The sequence below is a fragment of the Astatotilapia calliptera genome, chromosome 11 (genome assembly GCF_900246225.1).
Source record: "Astatotilapia calliptera chromosome 11, fAstCal1.2, whole genome shotgun sequence".
Lineage (NCBI taxonomy): Eukaryota > Metazoa > Chordata > Actinopteri > Cichliformes > Cichlidae > Astatotilapia > Astatotilapia calliptera.
The window spans coordinates 36,048,700-36,066,001 of record NC_039312.1 but is presented as its reverse complement, the minus strand read 5'-3'; the positions used below and the strand labels follow the sequence as shown (position 1 = coordinate 36,066,001).

At 47.2% G+C, this 17,302-nt stretch overlaps 1 protein-coding gene across 2 annotated transcripts; it reads right to left on the bottom strand.

The window, feature by feature from the left end:
- Window positions 1-588: 588 nt before the first annotated feature.
- On the bottom strand, window positions 589-16,751 carry dek (DEK proto-oncogene). 2 transcript variants are annotated; one of them, XM_026185395.1, is made up of 12 exons: window positions 16,595-16,751; window positions 15,636-15,789; window positions 15,451-15,549; window positions 15,252-15,361; window positions 14,713-14,807; window positions 13,872-14,001; window positions 13,493-13,786; window positions 13,273-13,395; window positions 3,294-3,378; window positions 2,715-2,857; window positions 2,255-2,323; window positions 589-915 (listed from the first exon to the last, which is right to left on the bottom strand). In XM_026185395.1, exons 2-12 carry the CDS (start codon window positions 15,757-15,759, stop codon window positions 904-906), a joined length of 1,284 nt encoding a protein of 427 aa, XP_026041180.1. In that variant the 5' UTR covers window positions 15,760-15,789; window positions 16,595-16,751; the 3' UTR covers window positions 589-903. The 2 variants fall into 2 exon arrangements, with proteins under 2 accessions (XP_026041180.1, XP_026041179.1); XM_026185394.1 differs by having other exon boundaries at window positions 13,487-13,786; window positions 16,595-16,748.
- Window positions 16,752-17,302: the final 551 nt, after the last annotated feature.

The following is a 17,302-nucleotide window of genomic DNA, read 5'->3' as shown; positions in this document are numbered from 1 at the left end:
CGAAGAGCATCAAGTGATTCTGACAGTATGCACTCAGCAGTTCGGTCAAAGCCCAGATCGCTGGGTTAGGGTTGTCGCTGCTCACATGTCATCAACATCTCAATACAACATCGGCAGACTGTCGGCACGCTGCACAGTAAGCTTCAGAGTCAAACGCTGAAAGGTGTCCTGTTATCCGTTAGTTTCAGGAGAGAAAAGCACGGTTTGAACGATCCCTTACTTACTGCTGCCGAAACAATCCCATGTCCTCAGATTTCTACAACAATCACTGTCATGTCTCCGCTCGTCTTTGTTGATGTTACCAACATAAGTAACTTTGCACAGCCTTGTTATAATGTTGAGCATCAGTTCTGTTTGTTAATGAACTGGTCTCCTCGGGTGCTCCTGTCTGCACTCTGTTTCCTCATTCTTAGTGACTCTGGAATTACTTCGGCCCTGAAACATGTCCAGGCTTTAAGGAAGTCCCTGAAACTAACGCCACGCAGCGCTGATGATCAGGTGGAGACTTCCTGTTCCTGAGTTTGAGGCTGCCGTTTCCTGTTTGGTGGCTGTGAGGAGTTGGTGGGTTAGAAAGCGCTCGGAGACGAGTTTGTTGAAAAAAGGTAGAATTTTAATCAAAGTTTTTCAGCACATCTCAGAAGATTCAAACGAGAAGAAAACAACAGAAGAAAACTCGAGAAAAGCTTCGACTACGACAGAGTCCAGAGCTCGGCTCTCCCGGAGTCACGCTCTCTTTACTTCCTGTTCCTCAGACAAACAGCTTCTGCTCTGGACTCGACAGCGGGCGACACAACAGTGATGAGTTCACGTGAGAGCTCCACGCAGGAATAAAAAAAACGTATATAAAAGAGAAAGCAGATGTGGGGGGAGGAGCTGCTGGCCGAGGTCGTTCCCTTCCCGTCTTCATGTGATGAGCTGTGAGGAGAGAAAACACAGCTGAGGAACACCTGCAGGGTTCACCTGTGAGACCAGAGCACCCCAAACCCTCGCCGTTCCCATGATGCACCGCCGCGTGGCAGAGGCGGGGTCACCAAATGGCAGGGTCTGTGCTTTGATGGTTAAACGGCTGCAGTACTGTGCAAAGGTCTTGAGCCCACGTGTGTTAGAAGAGCTGTATGATTTCACACGTGTAAATACAGAGTTTGATCCTTCAGCTCAGCGCGAGGACGTGCAGGGTGACGCTACGCCGCTTCAGTAATGCTGAGGTCCTGTTCCTCAGACCTTCATCAGCGTTTCTTCCTGTGAGGCTCAAGACTTTTGCACAGTTCTGTACATGAACGTAAAGAAACAAAGTGAAAAACAACACATGACGGCGGTTTGTGAACTTCCTGTTTGCAGACCGAACGGTGACAGCGAGCGAGGAGGGCGGGGTTTTGGTGGCGGCTCAGGTGGCTGCAGAATGAGAAACGCGTCCACACGCAGCAGCCAATCAAATGGTTTCTAACATGTGTGGTTTTGATAAACATGGTGACGCACCGACTCGCTTCCTGTTTTGGTTTTTAAAGAAACAGCAAGATGAAGCTGCTCTGAGAGGACCCTACTGGACATCAGCAAACCTTTTCCTCCTTACCTTTCACAATAAAAGCCCACAACAGACACTTCCTGCTGTCATTAAATACTGTACGTAATGTCTGTGATGTTCAAGTATTTATAGTCATTTGTAAAAGACTCGTTAATTGTGGTTTATCAAGAAAGATTTGGTGCATGGCTTTAATCTACAACTTCCTGTATGTGAGAAGCATTTCACCTCAACAGAAAGCAAACCTGACACGTTTCTATTCACCTGTAAATATTAACCTGACATCGAGGAGGACGGTAACCTGGGAATAAATCAGCTGATCTCCTGTTGGCTGATGAGCGGGGCTGGAGCTTCAGCAGGTAACACACAGGTGAGCAGTCAGGCTGCAGCCCCGCCTGCACCTGCTCATGTTTCACAATCACCGTGACGACCGCTCTGAAGTCTCTTTGTGTGCGTGTCGTCATGGGCTCCGTGTCAGTGTGTGCGACTGTAGCTCAGTTTATATTGTTGGACGACAATTACAGAGTAGGTAACGAGTATTCTGTGTAATAGAGTACTTGTTTTGAGGAATGACAAACATGTGACCCACAGCATGCAGCGACTGCTCAGAGATGAAGCCTGTGGCAGACACGCCTCTGTCCTGCTGCTGCCCTTTACTGTGGACAGCAAAGCACTGCACTAATGTCCCCACACCATCAGGAAGAACAGCGTGTGTGTGTGTGTGTGTGTACTCACAGATTTGACGGTCTGTTTGATGAAGTCCTTCTTGGTGCTCAGGTCGTGCTCGGGGTACGTGTCAAACACCTGGAACAGAGTGTCACGCCTCACCGTCAGACAAACTGAGCTGTGACACGCACACACATGCACACACGCACGCACGCACACACACACACACACACACGCGCGCGCACCCCCCTGACCCCCTCAGTCAGCTGGTTTACTTGTGGGGACCAACGTCTCCGTCCCCACAAGTCTGAGACAAAGTCTCACCCAAGTTACAGTTGGGTGAGGGTGAGGGTGAGCATTATGTCAGAGTTAGAGTACCGACACTGTGTGTGTGTGTGTGTGGGCAGGCCTTTTCTGGGCCCTCGAGCCACATGTTTGGACAGCTGCTGCAGCCTGAGGGTGACGCCCCCACCTGTCCACACTGCTCAGCATCTGTAACCATGGTAACACAAGAAGCAGGGAGACTGACCCTCTGGCAGATCTGCTTCATGGTCATCTCCTCCAGGTTGGCCTCCTTCAGCAGACTCTGCACCGTCTCCTTCAGCTGCTCGTCGCTCGGCCCCTTCTTCACCATCTTGATCAGCGGCTCGTCGTCGTCCGAGCTGTCCTCCGCTGCACGACAACGAGCCGCAGAAAAACACACGAAGAAGAAGAACAGGAGATTTACAGCCAGGTCTCTGACATCATCGTCCTCACTGTGGAGGTCGCTCCGAAACACGCAGTGGCCAATTCATTAGGAACTAAACTGACTCATATTCTGACCAATCAGGATGTTTTGGACGAGCCTGGGTAAACATCAGAACAGGAAGTCTTCGTCACACCTTCAGCTGCCTCGTTTCTGAGGGCTCTTATTTTGGTAACAAGGTTAACGGTTGTCACCTAAAGTCTCAGTGAGCACTTCGCTGTGAAACATAAATTTATGGTTTTTACCTGCAAACTGGGCGTTAAACTTTGAGCTACCTGGGTCGGACCCACACCTGGGATCAACATGAGCGCGACGCCGCAGACCTCTGATCACAGGTCACACTGATCGATGAGACGAGCTCACCTGTGTTGTTCCTGCGGTGGCTGCTGCTGTCCGCCTTCTTCGTCTTGGCCGCAGGTTTGGCTGCAGCGGCTTTCTTCTTCCTGGGCTGGAAAAGAAATCATCATGTAACGTGGGCTGTATTCAGTGGTTAGAGGCAGCCGACACACTCAGCAGGACAGTCAAAAGCTTGCGACCATAGTGGCAGTGGGAATTCCACAGTGTTTGTCCTTTAATAAACGCCAACCTTACAAGCCCGACTGAACGGCTGCTGTCTCATCATACATGAAGCGAGCAGAGTTCATACAACCTGTAACGTTACGTTGAGTTAATGAGGTAAACACATGAGGTGTGCGAGCACGCTTCTCCCACACTCTACAGAGGGCACCCGTGACATCACTAAACATCAAATTAGGCTGTCTTAAGGAGACACCGCACTATTATGGCTGTTACAGCCGCCATCATCGACTCTGCAGAGCGAGAGGATGGTCACAGAGAGCTGCTGGAGGAGGATGTGGTCCAGGCGGTGGTTTCCGGGAACATCAGCCTGCATCTGGATGAAGACGTGTTTGTAACGTGAGGAAGCTTCAGCTGCGTCAATGAATGAATTTGATTGACAATAAATTGTGAATCAAACTTGCATTACAGTGTTGGACTAAGGTGCTCGTAAATCTGGGAGTAATATGGGTCCTAAACTCAGTCCTTTAAGGTCCCGAAGTCAAACAAACATCACTGAGAGTTAAAAACGGTCTAAATTCTTTCACCTTTAATAAAATGATCAGTGTTGCTGCTTTACCAGGTGGAACTATGAAGTTTAACATCCAGGCATCCATGAAAACAGGATTCATTACATTTAACTGAGTTAGAAGTTAGCAGGAAGTTAGCTCGCTAGTTTTGCTAGTTACCTAAACATGATATAGCATGTTCTGACAGAGATTTCTGAAAAAATTCAAACGTACAGCTCTGCTGTCACTTCCAACATAAATGAAGACAGGAAACTAAACAGCAGTGACGTTTGTAGGGTTACTGAAGTTGGGCTAGCTGCTATATAATGATATACGAATGCTAGCGACACAGCTATGTTAGCATAACATAAACAGTGAAGCTGGAGGATGAACGCTAACTTTTTCCCCACTCGATAAAAGTTAACGTGAAGGTTCCTGATGGTTAGAGACAAATGCAATCGCATAGCAGGATGCTGTAAACGGACCAAACTCATCAGGAGAACAACTGAGATAATCCATCCACAATACGAGGTTAGTCATTAATATACTGCAACAACATGGGAATAGAGCAGCTGCGAGAGAATTCAACATTAATGAATCAATGTTACAGAAATGGTAAATGGCATGTATTTGTATAGTGCTTTCACTAGTCCCGCCTAGAGACCCCAAAGCGCTTTACACACCCAGTCATCCCAACACACAGTCACACACGGGTGGAGGCAGCTACAGTTGTAGCCAGAACCCGGGGCAGACTGACAGAAGTGAGGCTGCCATATCGCGCCATCGGCCCTTCTGACCACCACCAGTAGGCAACGGGTGAAGAGTCTTGCCCAAGTCAAAGGAGCTTGGAAAGAAAAGCGTCTGGACTTCTTTACGTTGCTTGAAGACGTTTCACCTCTCATCCGAGAAGCTTCTTCAGTTCTAAGGTCAAATGGTGGAGAGTCCCAGATATAAATCTAGTGGGAGTTTCCCCCCACAGAGGGACAAAAGGACCCCCTGATGATCCTCTAATCACATGACCCAAGGTGTGAAACTGGGTGTGGGTCCCAATCAGCCAGAGTTTCGGGTGAGCTCATTGTGAAACCTGGCCCCACCTTATCATGTGAATTCCTGAGGTCAGATGGCCCAGGATGTGAGTGGGCGTTAAGGCGTCTGGGAAGGATCTCAAAACTGGATTATAGATGGCAGAGAGTTGGTGTCGTAAACCCCGCCTCTGTTCAAAGATGGTCGCTCACAGTGGACATAGATGCTTCTTTCACTCCTCTTTCAAACCATCTGTCCTCTCTGTCCAAAATGTGAACATTGGCATCCTCGAAAGAGTGACCTTTGACCTTTAGATGCAGATGGACTGCTGAGTCTTGTCCTGTGGAGGTGGCTCTTCTATGTTGTGCCATGCGCTTGTGAAGTGGCTGTTTGGTCTCTCTGATGTAGAGGTCTGAGCATTCCTCGCTGCACTGTACAGCATACACCACATTGTTAAGTTTGTGTTTTGCCGTTTTGTCTTTCAGGTGAACCAGTTTCTGTCTGAGCGTGTTGCTGGGTCTGAAATACACTGGGATGTTGTGCTTGGAGAAAACTCTCCTGAGTTTCTCTGATACACCGGCTACATAGGGGATGACAATGTTGTTGCATCTAGGGATGGGTATTGATAAGATTTTCACGATTCGATTCCATTTTCGATTCTCTTATCGATTCTTTTTTAAAAAGAACACTAAGGTCGATTAGCTCAGAACTTTGTTTTATATCTTCTCTTTGAACAAGGTAGAAATGTAGGAGTAACATGGCCTTACAAACCCAGCAGTGAGATCTTAAGAGATCCAGCCTGCGGCTCTTCAATGGGGTGTCACAGGGTCCCCGGGAAAAAACATTGTAAATGTAAAATAATAAAATAAATATTCTTCTGTAGCAATAACAAAGTATAACATAAATTATTCTGCAGCAATTACACAAGAATATCCAGTAATGTCCCTGCCTACGATTAAACACATTCACTTACTGAAAATCATCTGCTGTGGCAAACGGGTGCAAACCTTTGACCACAAACTGAGTCACTGCTCGGTGACGTTCGTCTATCCTGCCTGAAAGGAGACGCTACCGGCAGACTGCAGCGAGAGCTGCCAGCATCTGAGCCAGACTCTGTCTCATCATGGTCACTAAATGCACAGTAATGGCAGGTTTGTAATAAGACAGATCGCGCTAACATAATATGTTAGTTGATTATTTACCTGCCGCATTAACGGGAGAGGACGTGCAAACGTTACCGCTGCCCGTAAATGAAATCTCTACTTTGCAAGTATTGCAAGTTGCCCTGTTGTCATCCGTTCTCGTAAAGTGTAACCAAACTTTTGAGCGTTTGAGCCGCCGTGTTTCCTGCCAAGTAAATGATGCTCCGCAACGTGGTGACATCATTCGGGGCGACTGGAATTGATAAGAGAATCGTTTGCAAAAATGGCAAACAATTCCAAGGAACTGAAACAGTGGGAACCGGTTCTCAACAAGAACCGGTTTTCGATACCCATCCCTAGTTGCGTGGACATAGATGAAAGAAGCATCTATGTCCACTGTGAGCGACCATCTTTGAACAGAGGCGGGGTTTACGACACCAACTCTCTGCCATCTATAATCCAGTTTTGAGATCCTTCCCAGACGCCTTAACGCCCACTCACATCCTGGACCATCTGACCTCAGGAATTCACATGATAAGGTGGGGCCAGGTTTCACAATGAACACACCCGAAACTCTGGCTGATTGGGACCCACACCCAGTTACACACCTTGGCTCAGACGATTAGAGGATCATCAGGGGGTCCTTTTGTCCCTCTGTGGGGGGAAACTCCCACTAGGTTTATATCTGGGACTCTCCACCATTTGACCTTAGAACTGAAGAAGCTTCTCGGATGAGAGGTGAAACGTCTTCAAGCAACTCAAAGAAGTCCAGACGCTTTTCTTTCCAAGCTCCTTAGGCCTTCATCAATTGGCTTTGTTCAATGGTCATAACAATTCGCATATTAATGATCAAGGAACTGAGCTCCCACGCCATTGTTCATTCAGTGGTGCTGGTTTCAGTCATTGTGCAAATGTCCTGTTTATATGGTTGGGGAAACCTGCAGTCAGCTGAGACTGAAGAAGTCACCTGGATGAGTGACAAAACATTTCTCCCACTGAAAACGTCCAGATGAACAGAATCAACCTTTTGGGATTTCCTTACCTGGATGATTGAGCATGCATCAAGACACTGCACAGATTCATTTTCTAACATGTCTTTATTTGATTATTCATTCCCCAAATGCCATATATTTACTCGAGGACTTAAACTGAGCAGCACCTGTCATTATAAACAGGTGAAGCTTGGCTGATGCCGTGATGTCAGTGGAGATGGGAAAATTCTCACAGTGATCATGGATTTGGATACCTCTGTCGTAACCAAGATGCTGTGATGGACCTGGAGGAAACATTTGACACCCTGCAACAGAACTGGTCTGTGACAAACCTGCAACGTTCAGCTGCTCACACCCGAGCAGACACCTGTCCCACAGGCTGATGCGAGTTTGAACATTTGCCCAAAATGCTTGTAACAGGGCAGCCCCTAGCGGCTGGAAAGACAGTGAGACAGACCAAGGCAAGTGTAGTGGAACAAAGTATTTATTTGCTATATGGCGCTCCTTACCACAATTAATTTGTCGAGCTTCTTCACAGCACAAAAATCCATCCTCTAATGACAACTGGCAGCCTTAAATATGTTCAGCTGTCACAGACTAAACCATTATTCCACTCTCAGGTAAATTCTTAAATCCCAACCTTCCACCACAGTATACAATATATCAATAAGAATAAATAAATACATAAATACATTTTCACATTTACATATTAATAAATACTTCACACTTTAATGTTACAATAAATTACCACAGACAGAAGCAGAGCAAATCAGGATGAAAGTCTCAGCCACGCTCTCCAGTGCCAAAGTCCCTCCATCCAACCTCCCAATACAAGAAAAGAAGGCCGTCGCTTCCCTGAGCAAAGACCACAACATCACTGTTTTACCAGCTGATAAGGGAAGATGCACCGTGGTCCTAAACACTACAGATTACCACACAAAGATCACTACTCTCCTCAGTGACAACAATACCTACGAAGCCTTAAAGCGAGACCCCACAAGCAGCTAAAAAAAGAAAGTTATAGCTTGCCTTCAAGACTTTGAAAAGGACAAAATTATTGACCGTCTTACATATCACCGCCTTTACCCAGGGGATGCCATACCCTGCATCTATGGACTTCCTAAAATCCACAAGGAAGCTGTCCCACTCAGACCCATAGTCAGTAGCATAAACTCAGCCACTTATAACATTGCTAAACACCTTGCTACCATCCTTGCGCCTCTCGTGGGGAACACCCCACCCCACATCAAGAACTCCACCGACTTCACCGACAAGGTCCAGAAACTTCCCCTGGATCCAGATGAAACCATGGTGTCCTTTGATGTAGTCTCTCTCTTCACCTGCATACCCACCACGGAGGCCGTGGAGACTGTCAGAAAACAACTACAAGAAGACAGCTCCTTGGAGGACAGGACCAACTTCAACCCCGATCAGATCTGCACACTGTTAGACCTCTGCCTCACCACTACATACTTCAAATACAACGAAGGCTTTTACAGACAAAAACATGGCTGTGCCATGGGCTCCCCCGTGTCTCTTATTGTAGCCAACCTTTACATGGAGGAAGTGGAAAGGAAGGCTCTTGGCTCTTTCAAAGGAAGAGTACCCAGCCACTGGTACAGATATGTGGACGACACCTGGGTCAAAATCAAGACACAAGAAGTGGAATCCTTCACTGCGCACATTAACGCTGTGGATAAAAACATCAAGTTCACCAGGGAAGACACAAAGGACGACTGTTTGCCTTTCCTGGACTGCGCTGTGCACATTGAAGAGAACGGCAACCTCAACATCGAAGTTTACCGGAAGCCCACACACACGGACCAGTACCTCCTCTTTGACTCCCATCACCCTCTGGAACACAAACTTGGAGTAATCAGGACCCTACACCACCGGGCAGAACATGTTCCCTCTAAGCCTGAAGGGAAAAGAAGGAACACACACATGTAAAGGAAGCACTCAAAACCTGCAGCTATCCTAAATGGGCGTTCTTAAAGTCAGCAAAGAGGCACAGAAAAGAAGACCAGACACCAGCGAGGGAGGATAAGAAGGACAGACGCAACAACATTGTCATCCCCTATGTAGCCGGTGTATCAGAGAAACTCAGGAGAGTTTTCTCCAAGCATGACATCCCGGTGTATTTCAGACCCAGCAACACACTCAGAGAGAAACTGGTTCACCTGAAAGACAAAACTCCAAAACACAAACTTAACAATGTGGTGTTTGCTGTACAGTGCAGCGAGGAATGCTCAGACCTCTACATTGGAGAGACCAAACAGCCACTTCACAAGCGCATGGCACAACATAGAAGAGCCACCTCCACAGGACAAGACTCAGCAGTCCATCTGCATCTAAAGGTCAAAGGTCACTCTTTCGAGAATGCCAATGTTCACATTTTGGACAGAGAGGACAGATGGTTTGAAAGAGGAGTGAAAGAAGCATCTATGTCCACTGTGAGCGACCATCTTTGAACAGAGGCGGGGTTTACGACACCAACTCTCTGCCATCTATAATCCAGTTTTGAGATCCTTCCCAGACGCCTTAACGCCCACTCACATCCTGGGCCATCTGACCTCAGGAAATCACATGATAAGGTGGGGCCAGGTTTCACAATGAACACACCCGAAACTCTGGCTGATTGTGACCCACACCCAGTTTCACACCTTGGCTCAGGCGATTAGAGGATCATCAGGGGTCCTTTTGTCCCTCTGTGGGGGGAAACTCCCACTAGGTTTATATCTGGGACTCTCCACCATTTGACCTTAGAACTGAAGAAGCTTCTCGGATGAGAGGTGAAACGTCTTCAAGCAACTTAAAGAAGTCCAGACGCTTTTCTTTGCAAGCTCCTTTGACTACGATGACTGAGAACCTTCACAGACAGTCAATGGTCAATGGTAACTTTATTGTCCCTGATGGGAAATTGATTCGCAGTATGTCAAAACAAACAAGCATACAACCAACACATCACGTACACTCATTAAAAAAAATTCTATAATATAAGCCTGATAAAACAACCTAGATTTTCCATCGAAAAAAGTGCAATGTGCAATGGCAACAACACTTACAATTTAGTGTTGTTAATTAAGATAATAGCACTAGGTACAAACAACAATTTGTGTCGCTTTGTCTTCACTGCAGTCATTTTATAACAACGACCTGATGGAAGCAGTTGAAAATCGTTAAAGAGAGGATGATCTGAGCACAACAGGACAGAGGTTGCCTTCCTCAGCACCTGCCTGTTATAAAAGTCCACAAGCTGGACCTGAGACCTCCCTGAAATCTTGCCCGCCACTTTAACCAGATTGTTAAGTCTGGTCTTATTATTCAGGGACATATTACCGTACCAAGCAATAATACAGAAAGTTAAAACAGATTCAATAAAACTTTTATAAAAGAGAGTCATCATTTCAGATGAAACATTAAAACCTCTCAACCTCCTTAAAAAGTCTTTGTTGGGCCTTTTTCACTGTAGCAGCAAGATGTGACTCAAAGGACAGAGTCTTATCAAGAACAACCCCCAAGTACTTGTAACTATCCACCATTTCAATGGCTGCACCATTTACCACTGTAAGCGCAGGATGAGGGGATGACTTCCTGAAATCTATAACCATGTCCTTGGTTTTCAAGGTGTTAATCATTAAGAAGGACTGATCACACCATGAAACAAACTCCTCCACAACAGGCCCATGGGAATCCTCTTCACCATGAAGGAGGCTTTCAATTAGAGCTGGGCGATAGAACGATAACGATATCTATCGCGATATAACTTTTACTCGATAGAGAAATTAAGCTATCGCGATAGACCTCGCCGCTCTTGTCCTCAAAAAAAAAAAAAAGGTCAGCCAATCCAAACTAAGTAGCGCAGAGCCGAACCAATCACAGCCGCAGCGTCACGTTGCGTGACCTGTTACGTGCAGCACAAGTGCCAAGCCGCACGTGTGTTTGTTTGGGAAGCAGCCAGCGGGTAATGGAGGAAATGAGTGTGCCGACTAGAAAAATCAACCGAGCGTGACCGAAGAGAAAACAGATGATGGTTCCAACGCCGGAGAGATTGTCGAACGGAAGAGCCATAGAAGTTCCGTAGTGTGAAGGTATTTCGGCTATTTCAAGTCTGACAAAAAACAGAGTAGCGTGCACTGTAAATGTGCCGAAAGCAAGTCTGGAAATACAATAAACTGGTGCATGCGTCACACTGCGCCACGTTATTGTTTCGGTGAAATGAATTTCTACAAGACTGTTACTGTTAATTCTACTCTCTGCAGTGTTTAAATGCTTACATATACACACAGTTACTGTCCGTCCACACATACGACTCGGTTCTACTTCTATGCCCCAGCTTTGTTTACTTTTTCCCACCGAGGCTTCTAGACTTCTGATTGGCCAACATTTCTGCACGGTTAGGAATCTAGCGCCACCTGCTGCTTTGGCATGTTCATAGCAGCGTTTTCCTTCATTTCTGCCTTTATGTGTGGACGGGATTATTTTTTAAAACGAAAACGGAAAATCTCCGTTTTCAAAAATACCCGTGTACGTGTGGACGTAGCCTCAGTCTCTGACTGGAAGCGCTAATTCGTCATTCGGCTTTTGTCAGACTAAAGTAACTGTTAAAACTGTTTGAAAAGCTAAGCTATACAACAAGGAGAGATTGAGAATTTCCTTTTAGTTCTCAGTTTATTTGATATTGACAAAAGTTAGTCAGTTTTGTCTGTTCTTCTGTAAAACAAACTAAGATTTATTTTTAGAATTAATATTTTGTTTCTAAGTGGAATTGACAATTTAGTCTGTTTCGTTTGTCCTATTTTGAAACTTAAACGCTTTAGCGGCTGCCTTTTGTGTAGTTTGCAATATTTGCCTTTATTTATCTGAAAAAGTCTCATGTTCCTTAAGTACATCTACCCTGTTGAACTTATTATGGGAAATAAATATTTAAATAAAAACAAGCTGCTGATTATTTCACATTTTACTTGTGAGCAACAGCACATTTAAATCTTACAAATATAGTTATTTGGCTGATATCGTGATAGATATCGTTATCGCCTGAAATGAAAAAAACATATCGTGATATGAAAAAATCTCATATCGCCCAGCTCTACTTTCAATGACTGTGTCATCTGCATATTTGATGAAATGCCTGTTGGCCTGTGTACTGCGACAGTCAGTGTACAAAATATACAAAAGAGGAGAGAGACAGCAACCTTGTGGTGAGCCAGTGGAAGAGTTCAGCTGTTTGGAAAAACAGCCGTTTATTCTCACACACTGTGATCTATCAGTTAAGAAGTCTAAGATCCAACCAACGAGATTAAAATTGCCCAAGGACACAACGACCGAGACTGTCCGAGCCGGGGCTCAAACCGGCCACCTTCTGATTACAAGACAAACTCCCAACTCTTGAGCCACGATCCTCCAGAAGTGGAGGAAGCAAGAAGAAAAAAAAAAAAGAAGGGGCAGGGATAGCTCAGTAGGTAGAGTGGTGGCCCCATGATCGGAAGGTCGGGGGTTCGACTCCACTGAATGGCTACCCTGAGGTACCCCTGAGCAAGGTACCGTCCCTACACACTGCTCCCCGGGCGCTGCACTGGTGGCTGCCCACTGCTTCACTGGGTGAATGGGTTAAATGCAGAGGAACTATTTCCCTATGGGGACTAACACGCACACTTTAAAAAAAAAGAATGAGTTGAATAAAGTTTGATTTATCTGACTGCTTTGTTTCCCTTGATGTGTCTTATAATCCTGTGCACCTTATGGTCCGAAAAATACATATTTGACTTTTTTATTTGGCTCACTGCAGTTTAATGTTGCAAAGCACCTCTTTTTAACTTCAGTGGATGTTGTACATGGTTATGCTCAGGATATGTCAGCCCATTTCTACTGGAAATGCCTTTTGGTTAAACTTTCAGCAAAGAATTTGCATTTGCACTGTTAAATGTTTATATAGCTTTAATGTACATAAAACAGCTGCTTGTTTAAGTGAAAATAAATGGATGGGGTTTTGCACTAGTAAAGTTGTGGAGTTGTATTTTGTCTCGCATCAATTACATCGTCAGTTATATCGTTATCGCAAATTTTCAAATTTATATCATGATACATATTTTTGGCCATATCGCCCTGCTCGCGTGTTTACCTTCTCATCTGCATCGCTGTCCGACTCCGACTCATCTGAAACTTCCTTCTTTGATCGCTTTTTGGGAAGACCCGTCTTCTTCGCTGGTGTCCGTGCTCGCTTACTCCCTCTGCTGGACTTGGACTGGAACACACACACACACACACACACACAGGTCAGACCGTTTCCTGTCAGCTGATCATCTTCTGCTCCACCTGCTTCACTCTGTGCTCACCACCACCTCCTCCGCAGACTCCTCAGACTTGTCAGACTGCTCCTCCTCCTCTTTCTCTGACGGTTTTTCCTCAGCGTCTGATCCTTCCGCCTCCGCCGAAGCTCCCGCCTTCTCGTCTTCCTCATCGTCGTCTTCGTCGCTGCTCGAGTCCATGACGATGGCTTTGGACTTGCTTCCTGTTTTGGACTTCTTGGGGCTGGACGACGAGCTGGCGGTTTTGGTTTTGTTCTTCTTCTTCACCATCGGGTCGTCGCCCGACAGCTTCTTCTTCGATTTCCTCTTCTTCTTCACTAGCAGCCGCTGCCGAAGGTCAGAGGACACGTTTAATAAAAACTGAAAAGCTCAGGTCCAGGAGAGTCTCGGCGCCACAGGTAGCTCAGCTCACCTTGCCACTGTTCTTCGGTGCAGTGAGGAAGGTCAGGATTCGGTCCACCAGGTCCGAGTGGGTTCCTTTCTTCTCCAGATCCAGCACGCTGCAGACCACCTTCAGCTTGCTGTTTGTGAAGTTTGAGTTCCTGCACGGAGAGAGTCAGCGGTTAGCCAGAGAACGAGCTTCATCGTGGACAGATGAAGGTTTCACGAACACGGCAAAAGGTTTTTAATCGATCTCGCTGCCCGCCGCGTTAAAGTCCGACGCTCAGAGGTCACCGCTCCATGCGACGGCTCCCCGGCTCTGAGCGCGCTCAGACACGCAGCTGAAGACGTCCGAGTGGGTGTTTGCTGAGGATGGTGTGACGCAGAGCAGGAGTCTGCTCTGTGGACTCCTCTGTAGTCATCACTGGGGGGTACAGTGGTAGTACTGCAGTAATACATCACATATTCATGTTTGATATGACGTGGTAATAAAAACGCCCTGTCAGACTGGCGACCTGTCCAGGTGTACTCTGCCTCTCACCCAATGGTTACTGGGGATAGGCTCCGCCCCCCCCCCAGAGGATGGATGGAGCTTTGTGGACACACGGATCAGGTGATAAGTCACAGGTCACGTGTCTGAGACTCCGTGTTTGATTTGGTAGTTTTAAACTCATAAATCACGTCTCCAGCTGGAATCGAACCAGCAACCCTTTGTTTGAATGAAGGTCAGCAGGTCGTTTAAACGGCATTATCTGTGGGGCGTCCCGCCCAAGCACACAAATCCCCACCTCCCGTAAACGCACCGAGCGCTGCGTGACCTCTGACCTTCTGTCTGTAGGTTACCGTCATGGAAATACTGAGCGCACACTTACTTGAGAAGCTTTTCCCGTTTTTTGGCAAACTGCTCGCTGTCGGCATCAAAGGCGAAGCCGTTGAACAGCCGCAGGTTCTTCTTTATCAACGCCATCTGAAAAAGAAGGAACAGCGCTCAGAGTCAGCCCGATCACCTGACACGGTCAGCACACAGGTCAGAGCGCCGTGGGGCCACGTCCCCTCAGGGCGCGCACGCTGCTCGGCAGCAGACCGGACGTTTCACCGATGCAGAGATCGTCGTTACGGTTTTGTTCACGTCTCCTTTGTCCTGCGTTTAGAGGATCTGACCCACACGGACATTCCCGCTCAGACATCTTTATTTGTTTCAGAACTAAAAAGTTTCTCTCACAGTCGGCAGTTTCAGTTTGGACCACACTGACTGAAACACAGCGCGAACGTGTTTGCTGCCAACTCGTGGGCAGAGGTCCTCTCAGATACAGCAGCAGGTGGCAGGAAGTAGAACCCCCTCAGCGGGATTTACTCTGAGTAATCTGGCTTTTAAAACCGATTTCTGTTTTGTGTGTTTAAACGTTCCCACCTTCCCAGGTCTGTCGAACAGGATGGCGTGCAGAGGTTTCAGGTCAGCCGGCTTCATCTTGGTGATTTGGTAGCTGGTGCGAGGAATGTCTCCCAATTTATCGCCGCTGCCTGAAAACGACAGAGACGAACAGCAGCAGTGTTCAGACACGTACACGTCACGCTGAGACCAGTGGAGGCCACGGCCCGTCGTCGCTCACCGTCTCCGATCTTGAGCTTCTCTCTTTGTTTCGGCACCTGGAAGTCGAGCCTCTCCACAGTCTTCTTTGCCCGTTTCCCTTCGATGATTTCTCCCACAACTGCGACCAAAACAAACTCAAACATAAATCACTGGTCTGAGCCAGCCCACAGGCCCGACCCCCTCACGCCGTCTGATCCCCGTTACCTGAGATTTTGGAGCCTCTTTTATTGGGACTCGTCTGGTCCTCCTGTGACAGTTCCTGCTGGTCCTCCACCTCCTCCTCAGACACCGCGGAGCTGTCCATTGCCTCCTCCGCTGCGTCACTCATGTCTGACCTGTTGCCGACACTCCACGAATCCTAGGGGCAAGAAACAAACACACACCAGCGGGCATGTGGTCAGGATTCTTCCTCCCGGACTAATCAGAAGCAGTACACTGCCATCACACACATGAGGCTGTGAGAGGTGTGTGCTGCCATATGTGTAACTGAAGACATGCCCAAGTTTTCTTTGAGCAGTCAGAGCATCTGCATCAAAATCAAACCCAGAGAGAAGAAACTAACACACAGTGAGTGGAGACATGAGCCGAAAGGTCCGCTGACTCCATCACGTTGGCACTTGCAATCTGTCACTCCTGTTTTACCTGGCAGGTGCGTCTCTTTGTAAAATCTGCTGAATTCTGAACCGAGTCTGGCAGCGCGGGTGCTAGCCATCAATGCCTGGAGCCCAGTTTAACTTTACTGTGAATGTTCGCTGAATGAAACGCGGGCAGGTGTGTGCGCAGGCGCTCGTGTGGAACACTCAGGTTTGACTCTGGGGTTTTTTTTTGCGGGCTTTTGTTTGTTTCTTCGCTCTTTGCGGATTCTTGGCGCGCAGTTAGCTAACAGGCTGAGCGCTACCCGGCAGCTTCCTCCCTCCTCGCCGCCGAGCCCGCTGACCTGGCGGTCACCTGTGCGCAGACGGTCCGCAAGTGAATGGAAAACGTGAACCTGCCGTTACCGTTTATCGGCGGACGGCTGCAGCTAGCACCGCGTGCTAACGCCGCCGTTAGTCGCTCAACAGTCACCGAGCCATAACCCGCCGATAAACCGGCCCGGAGCAGCCGCACACGAGCCTCCGGAATCCCGCGGAGAAACAGTGGATCAACAGCTGAGAAACACTCACCTGCTCCCGAAACTGCGCGCGAGCCGCCGATCACCTGTCAGCTCTGTTTTTGATTTTGTAATGGCGGTTTCTCTACGGGGCGGGGACTCATGCGCAGGCGACCACCGATTGGATCTCTCTCCGATGACGTAAAACCCGTTGCGTCCTTAAAGGGAAGCGAACCCGGGTGACGTCGCGTTGCCGCCCCCTGTGTTCACACTGCAGTACTACAGGCAGGAAAAAAAGGATTAAGACAACGATCAACTAAAACTGCAATAAAAAGGAGAAAAACATTTCAATCGAAGAAATGAAATAAAAAGAACAAAGCAAGACTCCTTATTTATAAAAACTACAAGTGCTGAACACCTCAAAGACTAAATCAACAAAAACAAATATACTGCTGTTAATGTTCGTCCTGCTGGTAATGAAATGATGGATTACTGCCTCAAAGGAGACAAAGATGTCACCTCATGAGAGCGAAACTGCGTTTATCTCACATTTATTATATTTAATAAGGATAAAAGTTTGTCTCGGGTCGTTTATTACTGTCGCTGTCTGACTTTTACCCCCAGCATCAAAAATGAATTACAAAAGTGACAGAAACATTCAAACGTCTTCATGAAAGTAACTCATGCAGACCAAACGAAACCAGGAGGACAAAGTCTGGCTTAACCGAACCAAAAGGAATTCGCTTTAATGAAAATGCAACGCCGATCGGAATAATGGAGG